The sequence below is a fragment of the Loxodonta africana genome, chromosome 7 (assembly GCF_030014295.1).
Source record: "Loxodonta africana isolate mLoxAfr1 chromosome 7, mLoxAfr1.hap2, whole genome shotgun sequence".
NCBI lineage: Eukaryota > Metazoa > Chordata > Mammalia > Proboscidea > Elephantidae > Loxodonta > Loxodonta africana.
In genome coordinates this window covers 95,152,694-95,169,526 of record NC_087348.1, presented here as the reverse complement: position 1 = coordinate 95,169,526, position 16,833 = coordinate 95,152,694, and the positions used below count along the sequence as shown (strand labels likewise).

General features: G+C 39.3%; 1 protein-coding gene across 4 annotated transcripts in view; it reads left to right on the top strand.

The window, feature by feature from the left end:
* Nucleotides 1-16,833, top strand: part of LOC100668003 (serine/threonine-protein kinase PAK 1) — a 165,665-nt gene that overhangs the window by 128,587 nt on the left and 20,245 nt on the right. For all 4 annotated transcript variants that reach the window (XM_064288735.1, XM_064288736.1, XM_064288737.1 and 1 more), the window contains 3 exons: nucleotides 7,504-7,620; nucleotides 10,841-11,015; nucleotides 13,062-13,125. In XM_064288735.1, coding sequence (XP_064144805.1) covers nucleotides 7,504-7,620; nucleotides 10,841-11,015; nucleotides 13,062-13,125 — 356 coding nt within the window. The remainder of the gene's footprint in view (nucleotides 1-7,503; nucleotides 7,621-10,840; nucleotides 11,016-13,061; nucleotides 13,126-16,833) is intronic.

The window sequence follows — 16,833 nt, the reverse complement described above, 5'->3', positions numbered from 1 at the left end:
TTTGGGTCTTAGGAGTCAAGGACTGGTAAGGTCTTTGCTCTTGATCTCACAACTTAGTGAGGAACAAGGCATGTAAATAGAGATTTATAATACAGTGTCCAGTAAACACAGGATGATACTAGGCACAGAAGAGGCCACTGCTTTCCTGCCTGAGGGACAGTATGAACAAAAGCCAGGTTTTAAGGATCCAGCATATCAGACCAAAGGTGTTGGGCCTTATGCTGGAGTTAAGGATGTGTGTGCGTTTCAGCCTACATTCGCATCTTAGCAATATTCCTCTAGAAATTGGATCAGGATAGTAAACTGAATTCATATGTCCGTCTATCTCTCTTGCTATCCCAGATTTCTTTTTTTTTAAATTGTGCTTTAAGTGAAAGTTCACAAATCAGGTCAATCTCATACAAAAATTTGCATACACCATGCTATACATTCCTAATTGATTAATTTCATAAAAGAAGTAATAAAAAATAAATTCAAGACAGTACTTGACATACGACATAAATGGACCAATGTGAGGAATGCATGGAAGATAGAAAGTAGATAAGATGAGACTGATCAGAGCAGAAGAAACCACAGTCTAATGGAGGTACAAAACAAAACTCTTGGGAAAATAAGAGTAATTCCAGAGAAAAGCCTAGCTGAGAGAATACATAAGGAGCCCTAGAGATGCAAAAGTTTAAGTACTTGGCTGCTAACTGAAGAGTTGGTGGTTTGAACCTACCAGAGGTCCCACTGGGGAAAGACCTGGTGATCTGCTCCTGGAAAAATTACAGCCTAGAAAACCCTATGGAGCAGTTTACTCTGTCACATGGGTTCATCATGAGCTGGAATTGACTTGATGGTACCTAACAACAACGAGAGAATATATGCAAGAATCGGGAGGGAATCCTGGGCCACTTCCAAGGGTAAAAATAAATAAATAAATAAAACCAAACCCAGTGCTGTCGAGTCGATGGTAAATTAATTAAAATTCCATGTTTGAGACAGCAGCGTAGGCTCCTCCTTAGAGTGAGCAAAAGACATCAGGTGCATTTGATTCTAGGCTAAAGCCAGATGATTTTCTAAAGAAAATAAACTGCCTACTTGAGGAGAGCTCTAGCGGGCATGGGAACCTGAGAGAGAAGCAGTGCAGAGCCTAAGTTAACTGCAGATTTCTACAGCGGACATAAAGAAAGGGAAAAAAGGTAGCTCTTTGTCTCTGCTCAGTTTTCGTTATTGCTTTTTTAATATTCTTGTTATATTTGTTTTAGCCTGGCTTTCTAGGGGTTGTCCCTGTGTTTTTTTAAGCTTAATGGTCAGCCAATGATTGGACAGAGGTTTTGCACAAAGACCTCGAGTCAGTGAGACTTTTTTCTTCTGCTGATTAATCTTTATATTGGCTGGGGAGTACATTCAGTGATCAGATCTTTTTCAGGTCTGTCTCAGCTTTTAGTTTCATGCACATGACACAGCTTTAGGGTAAGCTAGGCGTGTGTGACTACCTTGGGGCCTCTCCAGCCTTCTCCGTGGCTGTGAGCAGCCTCAGCTAGAAGTTTGTTTGCCTTATCCAGTACTGCAACCTCAGTCTTGTAAAGCCGAGTTGGCCCTCACCTGCTATCACCTCTGCGAAGACACTTCCACTGACACTGCCGCTGGGCCTGTCCGTTGTCAAAGTGAGCCCTCTTGAGCCATGACTGCCCATGGCCTGCTCTGCTCTGCCCAAACCTCTACTCTGATGGAGCTCTGGGTCGGGTGGATGGGAGCAGCCCCAGGCCAGGGTGTAAGAGATTTCCGTTAATCTTATTTGAAGTTCAGTGGTTTTTCCAATTATAAGAGCGTCACAGAATTTAGTATGACTTTGGTGGATTTCCAGAGTGCTGAAACAGTTGTTTTTGACAAAATTGTCCAGTTTATGGTTGCTTTTTGAAGAGAATTTTCCAGTCACCTCTTTCTGCCATACCTGGAATTCTACATACAATATTTTTAAACCATAAAAACAAAAAGATGAAAGACATATTACTCTGGGACTGTTGTAAAAGATGCGTTGGAGAGGGCAAAACTGAAGGCCAGAGAGCAGTGAGGGAGACTTGTAAAGGACTGGTAGGAGTGACAGATCAAGAGGCCTATGCTGAGGGCAGTGACAGTGGGGCTAGAGAAGAGAAGATAGAATGAAGAGAGCTTTTTGAATTGTGATCTGATTTTTTGTTTGTTTGTTTTTTCCACTTTACCACACTGTTTCTCATAGAATGGGAAAGGATTTTTCATTCAGTCTGGTATCCTGCTTGGTGTTCTTATCCCAAGGAAAAATATCAGATTTTACTTGTTCCAGGGTGGGTACAATCTTACTCCTGGGACACAATACTTAGGGAGCACACACTGGCTACCACCTTCTCTCTGGGATAGGTTGTCAAGTTTCAGTGGCCCTTTTCAGTGTGTTTGCATCGCATCCTTCCTAACTGCCCAGAGGCTTGAATCACAGTTCTGCTGCCTGGTCATTTTCCTCTTTACTCTCTTTCTTGATCTGGAAACTATTAGTTGATCAGGCAGCAGCCACCGAAAAATGATTGACTGTATAGACTAGTCCTTGACCATTTTTGCTAAGCCTTTTAACAGCCCCATCTATGACAGCTGGTTTAGACCATGTTGAAGATGTAATAAAGTAAACAAAGCTTTACAGAGTGTAAAGCCATCAGAACTACTTATTTCTATTGTAGAATATAGGAATGGTTTAAGTCAGCTAATAGTTCAATCCGTAGCCATTTTAGTCCCCTCCTCTACAGTCCTGTTCCCATTATATCCACCCCCTCAATTGTTCAGTATTCTGCTGTTTAGATATTTCATTCCAGCTTATGCTGCTATTGGATAAGGTACACTCATTCATTCAGCAGTCTTGTATTGAGCACCTTCTGAGTAGCCAATGACGTTATCGTAGCCCATATTTGAATCTTTTTTTCATGTATTTTACGTGGATTATCGCTTCTAACCACATACTAACACTGAAGCAAGTACTATAACGAGCTCCTCTTTACAATTGAGGAACCTAAGACAGTGAGTTTATTATCCTACACAAAACTCATAATTTGTAAGTGGTAGAGCCAGGGTTTGGACCCAAGCTGGTTGATTCCAGAATATCAGCTTTTAACCATTATTCTATATACTACCTTGGAAAAAGGAGCCCTGGTGGCACAGTGGTTAAGCGTTTGGCTGCTAACCGAAGGTCGGCAGTTCGAATCCACCAGACGCTCCTTGAAAACCCTATGGGGCATTTCTACTCTGTCCTACAGGGTCACTAGGAGTTGGAATTGACTCTATGGCAGTGGGTTTACCTGGGAAAAAAAGATAGTTGAAAATAAAATCTTAGGAACTGGAGAGAATAGTCAGGCAGTTATTTTGTCAACACTTCTAATGAAGATGATAAAGAAAAAAGAAGGAAAGACAAGCTGAGAAATGACATTAGTGGAAAAATACATGAAGTATATTCTGTCAGAAGATGTTTGAGGTCTGTCACTGGAAGAACAATTGAGGAAGTTGCAAGAAGAAAAGAATTTATAAAAGTTGAATGGACAAAGAAGTTTCCATTGTATTTATTCCTTGTGGTCACCTGGTAGTATGCCAAGAATATGCCTTTTCTTTAAGCAACTGCCCTGTTTGCAAGGGTCTAACCAGGGGTACTCTCTCTTCAGACATACATCTCTTTAACAAAGAAAATCCATACTTGTGAATGCACTTATATGGAAAAGTCTTAAAATATTGTTGAACAGTTGAAGCCATCTAAAGTAAAGAAGGATATAGGTTCTTTAATTAGTAACATTTATGTTCTACTCTGCTTTGTAATATCTTATTTTCCAAAAAGTAGATGGTAGCATTTAATAGTCTTTGTCTATTTGCAGTAGAAAACTTGCATGTGATGAATATTTTTGTATTTAAGGCAAGGCAAACAATATATTAGTCTATATATGTGAACATAGGAGGAATAAAAAGTGCTGTTTATGCAACATTTTAAGAGTCAGTAAATAAATTTGGTACCCTTTCTGAAAGCTTTAAGTTCTCCATCAGACTGTACTTTAAAAGAACTGAAAACCAGGAACTCTTGAGCTCATCAGAATTATGGGTCTAAATTTCCTTTGGTGCTTTTCACTATATTGTTATAAAATAGGAACTTTTGTTTTATTGGTTACGATAAAGAATCTTTTCTCTAATTTGTAAGAAACATCATAATAAAGTACTTTAAAAAGAAAAAAAAAAAATACAGATCACATCACTCTTGTGCTCACAGCCCTCCAGTGACTTCTCATTTTAGGTATAAACTCCAAAGTTTTTCTATGGCCTCCCTGGCCTTATATAATCTGGCTTCTGGCTAATTTTCTGACCTTCTTTCTTATCCCACTTCCCCTTGCTCACTTTGTTACATTCACCCAAGCGTTCTTGAGGTTGCTGGAACACACTAGACATGTACTTATCTCAGGGCCTTTGTATTGCCTCCATCTGCCAGGAATATTCTTTTCCCAGATAGCCATTCACTAAAGTTGTTGTTTACATGTTGTCTTATTGGAGAGACTTTCCCATGACTACTCTACCTGTACTTCTGTATGTTTGTCTTATTACTACCTGACACCTTGACAATTAAAAAGGATTTTTTTTTTTGTTGATCCTCTTCGATAATATATGCCATAGGACAGGAACTTTTTTGGGGGGCGGGGGTAAGCTTTTATTTCTTTTTTTAACTGTGGTTTAAATGAAAGTTTATAATTCAAGTCAGTTCCTCATACAAAAACATACACACATTATTATGTGACCCTAGTTGCTCTCTCTATGATATGACAGCACACTCATCCTCTCCACCCTGTATTTCCCGTGTCCATTCAACCAGCTCCCGGTCACCTCTGCCTTCTCATCTCACCTCCAGACAGGAGCTGCCCACTTAGTTTCATATGTCTACTTGAGCTAAGAAGCACACTCCTCACCAGTATCATCTTATGTCTTATAGTCCAGTCTAATCTTTGTCTGAAGAGTTGGCTTCAAGAATGACTTTAGTTTTGGGCTAAGGGAGTCCGGGGGCCATGTCTTCTGGCATCCCTCCAGTCTCAGTTAGACTTTTAAGTCTGGTCTTTTTACTAAAATTTGAGTTCTGCACCCCAGTTTTCTCCTGCTCCATCAGAGACTCTCTGTTGTGTTTCCTGTCAGGGCTATCATTGGTGGTAGCTGGGCACCATGAAGTTCTTCCCATCTCAGGCTGATGAAGTCTATGGTTTATGTGGCCTTTTCTGTCTCTTGGGCTCATATTTTCCTTGTGTCTTTGGTGTTCTTCATTATCCTTTGCATCAGGTGGGTTGAGACCCAATCGATGCATCTTAGATGGCTGCTTGTTAGCATTTAAGACCCCAGCCATCACTCATTAAAGTGAGATGCAGAATATTTTATCAATAAACTTTGTTATGCCAATTGACTTAGATGTCCCCTGAAACCATGGTCCCCAGACCCTCGCCCCTGCTACTCAGGACAGGGACTTTTATCTATTTTGTTCTTCAGTATAGCTCCTGAGCCTAGAATAGAGCTTAACACAAAGTGAATGGATGAACGAGTTGGAGTTTCTGTTTGTTTTCTTTTTAAATGGAGGTTTGTGTTTATTAGACATAATTTAATTGGTTCCTTACATCTCTCTAGTCCTTTACCATTTACAAAGTGTTTTTATAGCCACATAACTTCATTTCATCCTCTCAGTGTCCCTCTGAGGTAGGTTCAGAGCTGCTATCATTATCCCTATTTTATAGATGAGAAACTTGAGTCTTAGAGTAGTATAGCCTTCCCCAAGGACACAGAAATAAGAAGTAGAAATCTAGGGCAAAAACCCAGATTTCTTGATTCTGACTGTTGTTCATACTACTTCCCCAAGTGATCACCTGTGGAAAACAGAATGTATTTCTGAGGAAGGTGGTGAAATCCCCTTTTCTATAGAGTTTTAGAAGCAAACAAACCTAATGTTTATAGTACACATTAGAGGAGCCCTAGGCCACCTGATAATGAAGAACAGGCTGATGAGTCAGCTTTACTTCCATTTTGGTTCCTAGTGTTTGTTGAGGGGAGAGTGGGGAGAAGAGAAATGAGAGGGGAAAAGTATCAAAATACATGTTTTGACAAGGGAAGAACTTCTGTTGAATTTTACAGCTGAAAATTACTTAAGGTAACCCCTCAGTCTGTACCATTCCTCAACCTCCTCATTACTCAAGTGTTGAAAGTTGAGACCAAGAGGATAGTTGTGGCCACCATACCTAGTTACTTGCATATGCCTGGCACTGTCAGTTTCTAAGTTATATTCTGCACTGGAGGCCCTGTTGAAGTCAATGAGATTGCCAGTTTTTAAGTATGTATGTCAGATATACTAATGAGTACTCCCACACTTAGTAACCCTAATCTCGTATCCCTCAGTTCTTCCTCATATCCCCTGTCATTCTGACTCCTGGCTTTCCCCTCTCAGGAGGCCCCAAATGGCAGGCAGAAGGGGAACTCACTCTTTGTCCCCTGCCTGTACCAGATGGTGAGCTGCTTCAGGACATGGGTCATCTTTCTATCTTCATGTCAACAGTATTTGTCACAGTATCTTATTGAGCACAAACTAGGTGCTCTAAAAATATCTGAGACTGTTCAGTTATATCAGAGTATATATAAAAAGATCCTTATTGCCTCCCTTGTCCTATGCTGAAATCATTTGATACCTATCAAAAATCTTATATTTTGAAGCCACATTGTGTTGTAAACAGTAATGGTATGATATTTTTGCCTGGACTTGCCCTAAAACATACTCTTGGCTTAGCTTTGTTACAGTTGGCATGGGAAAATCAAGTTACTGCAGATTATAGCAGATCTAATTAGTGGGTCTGGTAAGGTTCATTCCAGGGCAAGGCAGAAGCTTAGTGAAATGCATAGCATTCAGTCTGGGAAGAAACTCATTGTACCCTTTAAACAAGAAACTCCTGGTGTTCTGTATTTTCAGATTGAAGTGAGGGGCCCTGATGAAAGAATGGGTCAGTAGTTTTTGGGAAAGAGAGGAAAAGGAGAGGGCAGAAGCCTGTCCAAACTTCAATTTACTATATTGGAAAAGAGTAAGAAATTATAATGATAAATTTTGTAAAATTCCAAACTTCTGTTCATTTCCCTGTATTTCTCTACCCTCTCAGGGTAGAGAGTAAAATTCATAGAATAAGAAGGTATTATGAACATGTCTTCAAGTGTTAGATTGGGGGCATGGCGATAGAAAAGCTGGAAGCTGGCTTCTCATTCAACAGTTAGGCTTTGGGTGGGAGAAGAAGCCTCAAGGGACTGAATGGATTAGTGGTGGCTAAAAGAAGAGAAGGAAGCTGACTGAGTTACTGAGGCTGGCTACAACAAAGGTAGAGAGCTTAGGGACTGATGTGGGTTCCCCAAGGGATGTGAGGATGGGTTTCTTCTGGGGGACTGGTGATCCTGATAGCTTAAGTTCCGTGACAGCTGGACAGGATGAATGAATCTCTTTTCTTCCCTGCATAGAATGTAAAGGCTGTGTCTGAGACACCAGCAGTGCCACCAGTTTCAGAAGATGAAGATGATGATGATGATGCTACCCCTCCTCCAGTGATTGCTCCACGCCCAGAGCATACAAAATCTGTGAGTCTTTGGGGACCCTGACAAAGCTTTGTCATTTGTGATGGATGTGAGATTTAATTTATTAGAATTGTTTGGGAAAAGTAGAGAGTAATGCTGAAGCCTAGAGGTTGAATGCTCTGGTAGGGGCTCTTTGGTTTTAGAGCTGGTGTAATAACTAAAATGCCTTGATTGAAAGATACTTTCTGTATGATCAAAGACAAGAAATAGTGTATTTATTCATCACTGCTCTGCAGATAGTCCCAAAGTGTCCTAAGCAATTAGTGTTTATACCAGCCCAGTCCTAGCTTACTTAGCCTGTTCTCCACAGAATAGGATAGGAAGATATGCAGAATTAATATTACTTAGTGCAGGACTAACATAAATTATTCCAGTCTCCTGGGAAGCAACAAATTATCCTGCTACAGATCCTTTCCTCTCTGTTAAATGTGCAGTGTTCAGCCTCTTAGAACATCACTGATGATACTGAAAGACCCACGAGAATTTATAAATACATTAGTGCTATTAATATGCTGGACATCAGGAGTGCATTTTGATGCCAGATGTTGGCAGTGATTTTTATTTAACTTCCTTTGAAGTTCCTACATCTCAGAGCAGCCACAGTCCTTCTGACCCTCACTTTATTTTAGCATCATCGAGCACTGAACTACTATCAGATGATGACCTACTAGTGTTTCTTTGTTGGGGCTTTTATATTATGAAGAGAACATCATAGGGAAAGAACTATCCAGGGTTTAAATTTTCTGATAATGTAAAAAAAGTTGCCCCAAGCATTTAGGGTAGTATTCAAGCAGAAGTTAGTTGACTGACTATGGGACATGCTGTAGAAGAAATTCAAGGGGTTTGGATAACTTCTTAGGCTGAGAATTTATGCACAGAATCTGTAGCATCACCTTTTCTGTAGGTTACAAAGTCACTTTAAGGAAAGTAGACTTCAAAATTGGATCGTTGTCAAAATATCTCACATTAATATGGCCCTTTTCGGTTTCCAAGAATGTTCGTTTTAAAAATTCATTTCCCCTAAGCCATGAACTTCTCAAAAACAGTGGGAATATACGTATATGCATTTGTAGTGTTTAACATAGTTCTTGGCAGGTATCAGAAAGGCAATGAATATTGAATGAATTGACAAATTTGATCTTCATAGCATTCCTTTCTAAAAAAGCATTGTTAATTCTTAACTTATAGAAGGAAAACTGAGATTTGGAGAGGTAAATTGATCTACCCAAAGTTTCTTACTCTGAAAGAGCCAGGATTTGAAGGCAGGTAATTGACCCAATCACCCATTGCCTTCCTCGGTAGCACAGTGGCCTTTTTGTGTGTGCGGACCTGTGCTGGGAGCCAGAGAAAGAACAAAATAATAGAGAATGAAAAGGCAGAGTTTCTGTTCTCAAGGAGCTGTGTCAGGAAAAACAAAGAAGGAGAAAAAGGACACGAAAATACAGGTTTAGGTGCTAGAGGTATAGTTGATCTATAGGTGTAAGAATACAAAATCGAGAAATCATTGTTCTAGAGTAGTCAGGAAAGAAGCCATAGTCTGTGATCTCAGTGTCTTGACTTATTGCTGTTCCTACTGCATGGACAGCTGTCTCCCATTTCCACCTATTAAAATCCTGTCCATCCATCAAGATTCACCCAAAGCATCTCATTCGTTTATTCACTGATTCATCAAACATTTGCCTGAATGCTTGCTTTTTGTTAGCTAAATAGTTAGATGCAGAAACTCAGAGATTAATGACACATATTCCCTGTCCTCACAGAGGTTATAGACTAGCCAACAGATAATTGTGATATCTTTGTGATGACATCTGGCACTTGTCTAGGGGAAAGGGATATAACTTCTGATCACTTCTTCCAAACCTCAGTAGCGTATAGTTTGCTCATTTCTTATGACATTTATCCCTTTCTGCCTTTAGTTATCTGACTTCCTACCTCCTTCAAGAATGAGAGGATGGGGCAGCATTTTGTATAGGGTGAGGCATAGAGTGGATTCTCAGTAAATGCTTGTTAAGTAAATGAATGAAAGGAAATATGATAATGTTAACTAAATTTTGATGCTTAATGTGTGCCAGGCATGATTCTAATCATTTTGCACATATTAACTAATTATTTGTACAACGACCCATGAAATAGGAATCATTATTATCACCATTTTACGGATGAGAAAACTGAAGCACAGAGAAGTAACCTGCCCCAGATGATACAGATAGTAAGAGATGGAGTTTAAGCCCAGGCCATCAGTTCCAGAGTCTGTGCTCAAAGTCACTATTCCATATTGCCTCTTGAAGAAGAATAAGAGATAGACCCTTCTCTGCAAGGGTTTGGCATTTGCAGGGGGAGCAACTTAATAGAAGATAAAATTAAGTCCTATAGTAGCAGTGCAAAGTACTGTGGAAGTATAGGATATTCATTTCAGCTTGGGAAAGCATAGAGTTTTACAGATGAAAGGGATTGCCAATTAATGATAGAATCTTCTTTAAATCATTTCTGTTGAGAATTTTAAATTTTCAGGAAATGCAGACTTTTCTGGAGTCATTGAGGCCATACTACCCCCTGAAACTATTATGCTGAGGAAATCTTTAACCCTTGAACCAAAACTATCCCCTGAAGTCATTTTTGAATCAAATAATAGTTTAGCCTAATTAGAAATAGTGTCTGCATTAAGCATTATGTTCTTTTAAAGATTTATCTATATGAGATCAAATTGACAACAGCAACTCAAAGGATAGATGAGAAGCTGAGGGGGGCAGTGAGTTTGTGTTAATGATGGTGAAGTAGTTTGGAAAAGGTTGTCGAGAAGGGTGGCATAACTTGAGGAATGTAACCAGCCTCACTGAATTTTACATGTAGAATTCACTGAAGTGGTGTATATTTTGTTATATATATATTTTCACCAAAAATAAATAAATGAATAAAAAGAATGAACCACCAAAAATAAAAATCATTTCCGTAGAGAATTGTCTGGACTGTACTGAATATCTTCAGTGATGAGGCTCTCACTAACCCCTTTTGCATGAAGTGAGAGCAAGGAAGGCCACAATCTACTCAGAGAAAGTGGGCCTGGGCACAAAGGATTTTTTGTACAGATTTTTACTTTGGAGGAGGGATGAGTTTATTGGGACTTGTTCTGTGAATGTTCTAACCCAACTTCTGAGAGAGACTCCTTAGCTTCTCTCATGCTAACAAAGGCTGACCTTGCCAAATTCTTGGACTAACGATGCAGGTATACACAAGGTCCGTGATTGAGCCAATTCCTGTTACTCCAACTCGGGATGTGGCTACATCTCCCATATCACCTACTGAGAATAACATCATTCCATCAGAGGCTCTGACCCGGAATACCGAGAAGCAGAAGAAGAAGCCTAAAATGTCTGATGAAGAGATCTTGGAGAAATTACGTAAGCACTTTGTTGCTTTCTGAACCCCCACTGGTCTGCGACTAGTCAAGCACAGAGGGAATTCCACTTCCACAAAGGTCCTAGTCCCAGGCTTTGTCCATGTGGCTGGCTAACCATGCTTGGTACTGTAGCCACATACTGTGCTTCTTCTCATCCTGCTCTCACACCCACCCACTGCCCTGTCTTCCTAGCCCTGGTTGGATACCACTTTAGGTTGGGGATGTGATGAAGATCGGTTATTGATGTTTGCCATTGACCTAGGAGAAGAGAGGTCTGCTATCTTAGTTGTAGGAAAACGGGGAAGGGAAACTAACATTTTGTGAGCTTGTACTATGTATCAAATGACAAGCAAGGTATTTTCTTGGGTTTTTTGTTTGTTTGTTTTTGTTTTTCATTTAATTCTCATGTTAATCCTGTGAAGACAGACAGTGTAATCCTCATTTTTGCATTTAAGATATTTGAGGTTCAGAGCTGCTAAATACTGTGCCCCAAGTGACAAAGCCAGTGAATTGATGAGGCTGGGATTAGAGCACAAGCTTGTGCTCCTGTAATTAGAGCATGTTGCCTCTTGCTGTCAGGTGGAAACTTCCATGCTGCTTCTGGCTTTCAGGTGGAAACTTCCACTGTACTTTTCTTAGCAGCCAGAAATGGGGTATTATTAGGGTAGCTTGTTTCTGTGTTTCAGTGAACTGTAGAAGAATTCAGATAAGAAGAAAGGACTGAGTTTCATCTGTGGACTTGGAAAAATCATTTGAAAAGGGCTTTGATTTATTCTTTGTACCTACCTACTTCCAAAGAGAATTTAAGGTGGCTGATTGGGCCATGCCTGCAAACTGGCATTACTTTCTAAAGCTGAAGTTTCTGGTTCTCTAGCTTTGCAGCTCTCGATTTCTTTCTGATAATTCTTGTATGACTTTTTTTTTTTTTTTTAATTGCCCTTGCCCAGGCCCTCATGAAATGATGACGTTAAAAAAAAAAAAAGCCACCCACTTAGCCATTTACTTACCCCCTTTTTTTTTTACTGACCTGTATGTAATCTCTTTCCCGGAGCCAGATTTTTTCCCCGGCCCTAAGATTTAGAACATAGAATTATGGAAAGCAGAATGTTCTGGGAATTTGAAGACTTGGGTTGAAGCCCCAGCCCTGCCACTGACTTGTATCTTAGACAATTTCCTACTGTCCTCTGAACTTCCTTTTTATATTTTAAATAGGGATGTTAATACCTGCCTCATTTGTAAGTCAAATGAGGTAACGGTAAGTGAGAAGGGCAAATTCTAGTAACTGGTATATGTGGAAAGTATATAGGATTGGGAGACTAAAAACCAAACTCCTAATCTTAGCTCTGATACCAGTTTGCTGTGTGACCTTGAGGAAGTACTTTCCTTCCTGTGGGCCTCAGTCTCTCCATCTCTAGAATACAAGTTGTGAGACCCCTTGTTCTCTCTCCTACCTCTATGTCCTTTCACTTGAACTTTGTTCCCTGCTGTAAACTCCTTCCTTAATTTCTCTCCTTGACTAACTCCTACTCTATAAAAATCATTCTAGAAATTTCCTTTCTGAAGCCTTACTAGGCTGTATTTTGTGCCTCTTTCTGTACCCTCTTGGAATCTATCACAGCAATTATATTTTCATGGAGCTCTCTGCTTACTTGTCTGTCTCCTGTATGAGACTGAGCTCCTTGAGAAGAGGGACTGTCTTAACTGTGTCTCATCTATCTCTTTATTCCTAGCACTCAACATAGGGCTTGGGACATAGTAAGTAAGCATAATAAATGAATAAATGTTTATTGAATGAATGGATTAAAAAGATGAGTGAATGGCTTTTAGGAGCTTAGAAATAGGATAGATTAACATGAATAAAAGCAGTCAAGGAGGTGAAACCTTTGGGGAAAAAGATAAGAACCTGCCTAGTGTGTGTGTTTTTATTTATTTATTTTGGAGGTAATTCTTTAACCCTTGCTAACTCCTGGGAAGGGAGGACCACAGGGCCTATTTTGTATCTTTATTTGGGAAAAAAAATGACTTATGGTCTCTGTTTCTTTTAAAGGGAGCATAGTGAGTGTGGGCGATCCTAAGAAGAAATATACACGGTTTGAGAAGATTGGACAAGGGTTAGTAGGCGCATTTTCTTTCCCTGAAGAGATGATGTAAAATTGTGTGTGCTGGAGTATATAGATTTCACTGTAGTTTTGGCTCTCATAAAGCTTGCTTTTTTTCCAATCTCACCCCTCACTCATCTGGAGGTGTTACATTAGGCTGTTTAGGTTTGGCTGAATTATACTTAGTATGAGAGATGTGCTATTAGCTGACCATGTTGCTAAAAATAGCCCTGCAGTGAGAGCAAGAGACCATTTATTTTCTTAGCGTAAAACCAGCTTCCCAAATTATAGCTCTGCTTTTCTAGATTGACCCTGTTTGCTCTAGTGCTGACACCTACCAGGACTAATATGAAATATGGGACCCAGAACTGCAGACTGTTCTGTTAGTAAAACAGGACCTATTTTTCTAGGTGACTGCCAGATTTCATGTCTCCTGGGCTCTGGTTCCCTCTCTGCTTCTTGGATGCTGTCTTTAGTTTATCAAACTCAGCAAACCTCAGCTTAGTTCCTCTTGTGTGCTAGGCACTGTGAATATAACTATGAATCAGACACAGTCTCTACCTCAAGGACCCCAAGTTCTTAGGAGATAGATAGGCACACAAAGAAATATACTGTTACAAGTCTTAAAGCAGTGTTTGGCCATTATTTTGAGTGAAAGAAGCCAGACGTAAAAGAGCAGATACTATAGGATTCCATTTCTGTGAAGTTCAAGAGCAGGTAAAAGTAATAATGGTAATAGAAGTCAGAATAGTGGTTACCTCTCTGAGGGAAATGTTGATTGGGAAGGGGCATGAGGAAAACTTTGGGGGTGAAACAGATGTTCTATATGTTGATCTTGGCGGTAAATACATGGGTGCGTACATGTGTAAAAAATTACCAAGGTGTACACTTAAGAGTTATGTAAATTACTTTAGGTAAATTATACCTCTATATAAAAAAACCCTCTTGCCGTCGAGTCAATTCTGACTCATAGTGACCCTATAGGACAGAGTAGAACTGCCCCATAGGGTTTCCAAGGAGCCGTTAGTGGATTCAAACTGCCAACCTTTTGGTTAGCAGCCAAGCTCTTAACCACTGTGCCACCAGGGCTCCATACCTCTATATAAAAAAGAAATGAGATTCCTACAGACTTACCAAAAGAGCTAAAATTTAATAAGAAACTGGAAAAAAAAAAAAAAAAAAAACACCGGGCTTGGAGTAGGAGTCCCTGGGTGGTGCAGTTAACCTGCTTGGTTGTTAACCGCAAGATTGGAGGTTTGAGTCCACCCAAAGGCACCTCGGAAGAAGGGCCTGGCGATCTACTTCTGAAAAAATCACCCATTGAAAACCCTATGGAGCAACTCTGCAACGACACGGACACACATGGGGTCGCCATGACCTGGATCACATGGCAATGTTTTTTTTTTTTTAACTGGTAGCTTATAGTGGGCTCTTGGTGTTATTGGAATGAAAGCATTGTTGCTAATGAAGTCTGTTTCGGTTTTCTTTCTCATGCATCTAAGAACTTATGAAAATAGATAAGAAAGTATTGATGTTATTTGTACAGCATTTCAGTTCACATCTGTCATTTGTATCTATTGTTTAATCCTCAGAACAACTCAGGACTTGAATAGATCTCATTTTTTCCTGGTCCAGTGTTTTTCCAACTAGACATGCTTTTGTGAGTCTGAACTGGTATACTGTAGTTAACACCTTGAGAAGAAATTATTTTCCTTGCCTTGGAGTAATCTGGGATGGCATTTCCTTTAGTAGTTACACTGAGATGTTAAAAATGTAGCAGAAAGACACACAGGCCTGGACAAGCCAAGTCCGTTCTCTAAGGGAGAGAGAGGGGTGTAGACTGAGGGCCTTTCACCTCCAAAAATTCTGTGTTTCTTTTTATACAGATAAAAATTCATTGCCATTGAGTCAATTCTGACTCATAGTGACCCTATAGGACAGGGTACAACTGTCCTATAGGGTTTCCAAGGCTGTTTTTATACAGATGTGTGAGGCCTATAATTAGGCAACATCTGCAAAATGTTCTTTCCTTACTTACGTCACAGATCTATTAATGCTAAAGGAAGAATGAAATATTTATTAAGCACCTGTGCTGATGTTTTCATATTCCATGATTTTAAAAATATAAGTGCTACACAGATATGATGAGTTGGTACAGTTATAACTTTTGCTTGCCTGTTTTTTTTCTTTTATGACCTGAAGTTTTTTTTAGACCTGAAGCTCATGTCTAATCATATGTCTACTTAAGGTAGAAAGAATCAAGTACTAACTTGTGGGCATGAATAGCCTCGTAGACCTTTGTAATGATGTAGACAGTCCCAAAATGTCTGGTTCCTGGAGGCCTGGGCGTGTTTGTCCAATAAGAATGGTGCATCTGGTAGGGGACAAGAAAACAGGCACCAGCTTTATGACAGGAGATAGCTAGGAGCAGAATGATCATGGATTAGGGAAATTATTGCCAATGAAAATAATCCAATCCTTCTCCGATGGCCAATGTTTTATGTTCACAGTCTCCTGTCATTTAGCAAGGATCCCAATTAAATAGTGATGGTTAGGGAGTTGGTGACCATAATTTCTAGCTGCAAGATGTACTTACAAGTGACTTTCCCCCTGAATTGACCTTGCTTCCCCAGGCAGCATTATCTCAGGGCTTGCCTAGAATACATTCTTGCAATTGATCAGAATTTTAAATTTCTTCAAATTATATCATACATACCCATCTTATGGCATACATAGCTGCAAACATAGCTGCAAATACGTGGTTACATCCTCCCATCACCTACCTGCAAATATACAGGATTTGTAATTATAGGCATAAAATGAAGCTTTTAGTTTGAATGGACATGATTACTTTCCAGGCATTAGTCCTAGTGTTTTCTTTTTCTTTCTGTATGCATATATACATACATACAGGTACATGTGTATGCATAGTGAGGTTATTCTTATCTTGGGTTTGGGGTAGAGGTAGTATTAGATTTTCTGGTACCATATATTTAGAAAGCATGTTAATATTATGTTTTGTTTAAAAAATAAAAACCTATTCTATAATACAAATTACAGAAAATAAAACTCATATGTCTTAGTAGAATAAAAGATTGGAAACAATGTTATATAGCCATAGGATCATATAAGGTCAGAAAAGGAAGGGCATGTTGAGATTATTTTAGATTATTCAGTATGTTTCTTCAAGGTTTTATAGTTTTTAAACATAGTTTTTTAATGTAATTTTTAATTGACTCAACATACATAAGTATACAACTCAACAAGTTTTCAAAAAGTGAACATACCTATGTAACCAGAACCCAGATTAAGAAACAGAATGTTACTGGCACCCTAGAAGTCTATATATATATATATATATATATTTTTTTTTTTTTTTTAGTAAACTTAAGCACTACCCCCCAACTGTTTCTGAAATTCTCCCTAAGGCCCCTTCCTCCTCATCAGCCCACCAGCTGAGAATCACAGATCTAATTTTATCCCTATTTACAGGTGAAGAGTTTGAGGCCAGAAGAAATTAAAGCAATTTGCCAAGGTTGGTGGAGGACAGGAGAAGAGGAAGCAAGAGAAGGAAACTAGCATATATTTATTATATTTTAGGCACTTGGCCAAGTGCTTTACATGAACTACTTGATTTTTAATTCTATTATTCTCTTTACGTTCTTTTATCTTCATTTTACAAATGAGGAAAGTGACACTTAGAGAAGTTAAATAACTTGC